The sequence below is a fragment of the Condylura cristata genome, unplaced genomic scaffold, assembly GCF_000260355.1.
Source record: "Condylura cristata isolate star-nosed mole 26May11 unplaced genomic scaffold, ConCri1.0 scaffold00041, whole genome shotgun sequence".
NCBI classification, from domain to species: domain Eukaryota; kingdom Metazoa; phylum Chordata; class Mammalia; order Eulipotyphla; family Talpidae; genus Condylura; species Condylura cristata.
Genome location: NW_004567142.1, coordinates 1349595 through 1356745, shown reverse-complemented (window position 1 = coordinate 1356745; position 7151 = coordinate 1349595). Strand labels below are relative to the sequence as shown.

The 7151-nt window shown below is 54.6% G+C and overlaps 1 protein-coding gene across 1 annotated transcript in view; it reads left to right on the top strand.

Moving 5' to 3' along the window:
• The window catches only part of GRIK5 (glutamate receptor, ionotropic, kainate 5), a 53651-nt gene that overhangs the window by 37757 nt on the left and 8743 nt on the right, over nucleotides 1-7151 (top strand). Inside the window, exons 16-19 of the mRNA XM_012733476.1 lie at nucleotides 3043-3208; nucleotides 4280-4505; nucleotides 6222-6350; nucleotides 6444-6565. Of these exons, the coding sequence (XP_012588930.1) occupies nucleotides 3043-3208; nucleotides 4280-4505; nucleotides 6222-6350; nucleotides 6444-6565 (643 nt within the window). The remainder of the gene's footprint in view (nucleotides 1-3042; nucleotides 3209-4279; nucleotides 4506-6221; nucleotides 6351-6443; nucleotides 6566-7151) is intronic.

Genomic DNA, 7151 nt, shown 5'->3' with positions numbered 1-7151 from the left:
TGCATACAAGAACTGGGGTACAGGCCAGAATCCTCTCAGAGGATTCACCAGAGACGGAGTGGGCAGCAGAACAGGTAGATCTACTGAAACACACTAATGAGGGGAGTCGTGGGGAGACGGGAGAGGCCATGTGGGTCAGCTCCCTGGCCAGGGATCGAACTCGTGCTGCAGTGGCCAAAGATAGCATCATAGTGCTGCGCTTTAACCCGTTGTGCCACCAGGGGGGACCCAGCATGCATCTTTAAAGTGAGTTTCTTACAGGCGGCATGTATGCAGGCCTTGGAGCAGGTGGTGGGAAGCCTTTTCTGCTTAGGACCAGATAGTAAATAGGTCACCTCTATAGGACACAGGGTCTCTGTCCCAGCCATGCAACTCTAGTGCTAACGCAGCCACACATTACCAGAAATGAATGCTTGTGCTGGCTCCCAATAAAACCTCATTTATGGGCACCGACACCGGACTTTGCCTTGTCTGTGTTGTGTGTAGTGGAATATTCCTCTTGGTTTCTTTTTAAAGTTTTTATTTATGCACACAAGAACTGGGGTGTAGGCCAGAGGTGTGCAGGGGGGCGGTGGTGAGAGGATTCACCAGAGTGGGGAACAGAACAGACTGAAATCCACTGCTGAGGGGCGCAGCGGATGAGACAGGAGAGGTCTGCTGCGCCATGTGGGTCACTCCCTGGCCGAGGGTCTTGCTGCAGTGGCTGCTGTTAGCTTGATAGTGCTGACTTTAGCCCACTGCAGCACCAGGAAAGTCCTCTTCTTTAAACATTTAAATATGTGAAAATCATTCTTGCGGTGTGTGGGCGTTACAGAGCAGGTCAGAGCAGGCCTCTGGGCCAGAGCTTGCCAACCTTGCTGGAGACGACTCCTCTAATGTGAAGACTGATTGTTTGGGTTTAGATCTGCCAACTTGCTGTTTGTTTTATTTGCTCCACTTCTCTTCCCTTTTCCCATCTTCTTTTGGGCTTATCAAGGTTTTTAGGGCACAGGGACTCCCTGATCAGTGGATCCGCCTGTTCTGCTCCCCACTGTGTCTCTGGTGAGTCCTTTCACCCCTCCCCACACCTCTGGCCTGCACCACAGATCTTATATGCATAAATAATTAAAAATAAATCTTAAAAAAAAAGATTTTTCGGACCCTGCTTTAGTCCACTGCTCAGTTATTAATTATTTCTGTTTCGTTTTTCCTAGTAGTTCCTTCGGGCTTATAAAGTGAATCTGACTTAGTACCAACACTCCTAAGTAACAGCTCACTATTTACTCTGCGTAACAGGTAACACTCTCACCACAAGTACTTCACCTCTCCGCCCAGTATTTATGCTGCTGTTGCTATATACAGCACTTGTGCATATCGGTAAGCCCCATGGCATATTAGAGTGTGTGTGTGAGTGATAGTGTGTGTGTGTGTATTCGCTTTAGGCGGTAAATGTCTTGCAAATAATTTTTCCTAACAAGAATGTCTTTTATATTTACTCACACACCTGCCATCTCTATACTCTCTATTTCTTCACATACATCCAAATGTCCATCTAGTTTCCTTTTCCTTGAAGAACAGTTTGGAACATTTCCTGAAGAGCAGGTTTACTGGCAGTTAATTTTGCTTGTATGAAAACATTGTTTCCTACAAACATTGTTTCTTCTTTGATGCATCATTGTGCTGGGTATGGGAGCCTGTGTTGGCCCCTTTCTTTCAGCCGTTGTATTACCTTCCAGTTTGCTTACTTTCTGGCCAGACGTCTCCTGTCACCTTTGAGTCTCTGTATGTTGTGTTTTCTCTGCCTTAAAGACATTCTCTTTACCACTGGTTTTTGGCAACTGAGTATAATGTCCTTTGATACACAAGTATGTGTATATGACTTGACATCTTGGATCTGCAAGTTTATAATAGTCATTAACTTTCTTTCCTGTTACCTCTTTCTCTACTCTATTTCTCTTACTGCAGTTACGCAAAGCCACTGGTATTATTCCTCAGGCCACTGAACCTCTGTGCCCAATGTCAGTCACTTCGTTCCTCCCAGGGCTTCATTCTGGACAGGCCACTTGCTGTCTTCCGGTCCCCCGTTCTTTACTGTTGCATCATCCAATCTGTGTACTTTGTGTTCATGTTTTTCTTTATATCCCTAAGTGTCCTGAACATATTTACAGTAGACGTCCAGTGCCCTTGTTTTCCACTTCCATCATCTCTGCCAAACTCCAACTGTTTCAGTGGATTATTTTTCTCTCGCTATCACAAATTTTTCAATCTTTACATCGTTGAATATATTCCTTTAAAGAGTCTTGGGCTTTTCCTGGCAGGCAGGTATGTTACTGATGGACTATTTCCATCTTTTCCAGGCCTGTTTTTAAGCTCTTTTGGGACAGGCTAACTCAATTCTTTCTAGGTGAGTCTGTACGGAATGTGTCATGTATCCAGTGAACTCCCTCTACTCTGCTGGAAGCAGCTTAAAGATTCCCTGCCCTGTGTGAGCCCTGGAATTGCTCTCTCTTCAAACAGTTGCTCTTGCATTCTGTATCAGCAGTAAGTGGCAGATATTCAGCCACTATCCAAGAGGACCCCTATGCCGATTTGGGGACCCTCTCCCTGTGCAGCTGCCTCCTTTTGGGTATGCACTGCTACACACTCCAGCCCTCATGGCCTCCCTCACCTCTGACCTCTGTTCCTGTAACTAAGTGAGGTTGCTGTGCTGCTTGGGTTTCCCTTTCTGACCCTGCTGTCTGTCTGTTAAACCCAGTCGGACAGCCTGGCCATGGTGGGGCTCACTTGGCTTGTTTCTCTCCTCATGGATTGGGGTCCACTTCTCCATGTTCACAGCAGAAAAGTCTTTCTAGTCCACCTTATTTCCTTCCGTCTAGAAGCGACATTTAAACGCAGAGTGTCTAGCTCCAGAGTCTGCACCCCCAGTCTGTCCACTAGTTGACAGTCAAAGGGCCTTCTAGATGTTGGTGTCACCAGGGGGCAGCACTGCCAGTGGGGTGCACAACCTTGGAGTCAGGGGGCAGGGGTGACTCCAGCCTGTGGCTCACCCCTCCCACCCCTCAGGTGGGCCTTCACCTTGATCATCATCTCCTCCTACACGGCCAACCTGGCTGCCTTCCTCACCGTGCAGCGCATGGAGGTGCCCGTGGAGTCGGCCGACGACCTGGCAGACCAGACCAACATTGAGTACGGCACCATCCACGCTGGCTCCACCATGACCTTCTTCCAGGTGGGGCCACCAGAGCCACCCAGGCTGGGTGCCAGAATCCCTGCCACACGCAGAGCCCAGGGTGGCGCTGGGCAGGGCCTCCTGGGTCAGGGTGATGGACTGTCGTGCGCATCAGAGAGGCTGGGCAGCAGAAGGCGTGCCCGTACCCCCTCGGGGATCCTGCTGTCTGGCTGGACTTTCACCAGGGAGGGAGGCAGATAGGAGATCAGTATTGAATCAGTGCTGGACAGGAAAAATGAGGTTCAAGTAGGCTGTGAGCAGAGGTAGGAAATAAGGATGCTGACCCCCTTCAAGGTGAAAGGAACTTGTCCCATGTATTCTGGGCGATGGGATGGAGTGCAAAGAAAACCAGGTCTAGGGTTTGGGTAAGGGGTGCTGAGGCATCAATACCAGGCTAGCTGATCGGACTCTGGAAGTGGGGAGATGGGATGGTTACTGAGCAGAATGGTTACCTTCTCAGAGCTGGGAGTTCCCTTTAGGGGCCGGTGGGGTAGACCAGTGGTCTGGGGCGAGGAGGGAGGGGTGGGCTCACAGGACCCTGAAGTGGGTACCCAGACCAGTTCCAGGGTGGGAGACCAGAGGAGGGGCCTGTGGCAGCCTGGGTGGAATGGTAGTGGCAGTTTTTCCGGCCTACATAGACCCCCTCCTGGGACTTGCAAAGGGCCCCCTTGCAAAGGTCTCCTTGGGTGGATAGCAGCAAGTAAGCAGTCCCATTTGGCCTGGACTCGGCCCTCCTTGAGCCAGCCTAGGTAGGCACTGGTTTGAAGTGTCTGCTCCCAGGGTCTGTGTGAAGGCCAGGAAGTGCTAGGACGGCAGAGCTGGGCAAGTTGCCCAGCCAGACCCAGGGGTTGGAGAGAGAGAATGGTGGGAAAATGGACCCCTTCCTTCCCAAAACTTTGGCCCTTGCCTTTACTGGGCTGGTGGGTGTGTGGCTGACTTGCGTCTGGCCTTGAACAGTCTGCCTGTCGCTCTCCCCTGGTCTCATGCTCTCTGACTGAGGAGACAGGGCTCCGGGGAAAGGCAGGGGTGGGAAGACCCTCACCGCACTCCCCCTGCGCCCCCTCTCCCTAGAATTCGCGGTACCAAACATACCAGCGTATGTGGAACTACATGCAGTCGAAGCAGCCCAGTGTGTTTGTCAAGAGCACAGAAGAGGGCATCGCCCGCGTCCTCAACTCCCGCTATGCCTTCCTGCTCGAGTCCACCATGAACGAGTACCACCGGCGCCTCAACTGCAACCTGACCCAGATAGGGGGCCTCCTCGACACCAAGGGCTACGGCATCGGCATGCCGCTGGGTAAGGCAGCCGTGGGGCTGGGCGAGGCGCGGGGGACCCCCAGGAGCACCTGAGGCAGGCTGGCGTGCTGCGTGTGGCCTTGGGCAGGTGACGTCACCATCCTGAGCCTGCAAAGCCCGGCCCGGGTACCACGGGCTCCCGCCCTGCAGGGCGCGGGGAGAGCCCCGGGAGACCACACGCGCAGCTTGGGCCACGTGGGCCAGGATGCTCGCCTCGTGGCTTCCGGTCCCCTGAGCGTGAGGACCTAGTCTATTTACGTCATGTTCTCTACACCAGACCCCAACGCTCGACTCAGAGCAGGTGTTCAGTCATGGATGATGATGATGATGTTGGATGAATGGAGAGTGGCCGGGTGGCTGGGTGCATGGCATGGTAGATGGAAAGCGGGGAAGAAGGGATGGATGTCCCAAGCAGATTTGGAGGTTCTGATTTATACTTCAACAGCTACTTTTCCAGGGCTCAGTGCTGGAAATTCACGACCAGCTTGGTCATTTTGGTTTTTAAAGCTGTCTATATGCTGATGGCAGCTGCATTACTTATCTATCGCTGCACATCAAATTACCTCACATCTTAGCAGCTTTGTAGCAAAATCCATGCTATGTCAGGGAGTCTTGTAGCCTGGTGCTTTGGGGGGGCAGGCTCTGGAGTCACCATCCTGGACTCAAATCCCAGCTCCTTCCCCGACCCAAAACATGACTTTAGGCAAGCGTGTCACCTGCTGCATCTAGAAAACAGTTGGGGTCCTGTCAGTTGGGGTCCTACCTGCCTCACAGCTTCATTGAAATCGTTTCTGTAAATCAAGGATCTGGCACAAGATAGGTGCCCTATAGGCCCCCAACCCCCTCGCCCTCATCCCCACACGTGGCAGGTGGTCAGGGAAGAAAGGAGCACAGAAGACGACGTGTGGGCTCTTTGGGGCCCAAGGATGGTCCAGGGAGGGGACCTGGGGGTGGAGGACAGAGGCGGTGGCCGGGGATCCGTCCCCTCGGCAGGTCTGTGGTGCCCCAGATCTGTGCCCCAGGCACCACGCTGGATGCTGTCATGCTAGAGCGGGGAGCTGCACCCCCCAACTTCTACCAAGGGTGCAGACAGACAATACACACGTAGCTGTGTCACGATGTTAGCGGGTGACAAGTGCTCGAAGTGGTTTAAGGGGGAGAGGCTGACTGGGAGTGGGGTGTCTGGTGCCATTTGAAAGTAGTCAGAGAAGACACCCTCTACTCCCTCCCCGGAGGAGGCACCTTGGAAGCGGAGATTCCTGCAAGCAGTGAGGGTGGGAACATTCTGGGCACAGGGCCTGAGGTGGAACTGTGCCTGGAGAATTCGAGGAACCAGTGTGGCTGGAGCTGAGCGAGCTACAGGGGTGCACAGCGCCCCGGGGTGTCCAGGCCTGTGAAGGCGGGACCTTGTTCTGACTGCCAGGGGAAGCTCTTGGAACCTGCAGCCCGAGGGCGCCCCAAACTGTGCTTCTGAAATTGTCCACTGGGGGGCCGGGGAGGGAAAGCCGCACACAGCACCGTGACTAAGGTGACATGAGGTGGGTGTGGTGGGGCCTGGCCAGGTGGCTGCCCTGAGCTGGCGAGCAGTGGTCAGACTGGCAGGTGGACAGGCCATGCTGGGGGCACGCCTCAGGTGGCAGGGAAGTCACCGAGGGCAGGTGGGGGGTAGGCAGCGCCCGGGCCTCATGGCCGTCCATGCCTCGTCCGCCCGGTGCAGGCTCCCCGTTCCGGGATGAGATCACGCTGGCCATCCTGCAGCTTCAGGAGAACAACCGACTGGAGATCCTGAAGCGCAAGTGGTGGGAGGGGGGCCGGTGCCCCAAGGAGGAGGACCATCGAGCTAAAGGTCAGCCCCCCGCACGCGGTGCCCGCCCCGAAGACCCCCGCGCCCACTCCCCCACCTGCGGCCTGACTGCACGGCTCTCCCCTCCGCTCCCAGGCTTGGGCATGGAGAATATAGGTGGGATATTTGTCGTGCTCATCTGTGGCCTCATCATTGCTGTCTTCGTGGCAGTCATGGAATTCATATGGTCCACGCGCAGGTCAGCAGAATCTGAAGAGGTAAGATGGTGTGAGGGTGTGTGCAGGGGATGGCCGCCCCAGGGGACAGGCACGAGGCGGTGGCACTGAGGGCCTGGAACAACGCATGGGAGGAGGAGGGGCCGGGGAGCACCCTCAGAGCTCCAGGGTGAAGGGGGTAGGAGAAGAGGTGGGCTGGAGGAAGGACAAGGACAGAGGAGGAAAAGCTGCCAGAGATGAGGACGGGGAGAGGAGGTGAGCAGGGCCTCCGAAATGCACGTAGCGGGGCGGCAGAGGAGGTAAAACCAAGGCATCAGAGGAGAAACAGAGAAAAGGCAGCTGACTGCAGCTGGAAGAGAACACACACTTTCCCGCTGCTCACCCGCCATATTCCAGGTCGCTGGTCTCGGGGTCCCCACTGCTACCCAAGCGTGCGGCCCTCCTGCTCCTGGCCCATTGCACTCTTACCCGGTTGTGACCTTCCCTGATCTCCACCAATCCCCAAATCCTTCCCCCATCCTCACTCTTAGATAACGAACTTGCTTCTACCCCCATGAAAAAGCAGAGGAGTCAGAAGAGAAAGTGCAGGAGTCACCCCTACCTGTAGCACTGCCGGGGCCACCTCCAC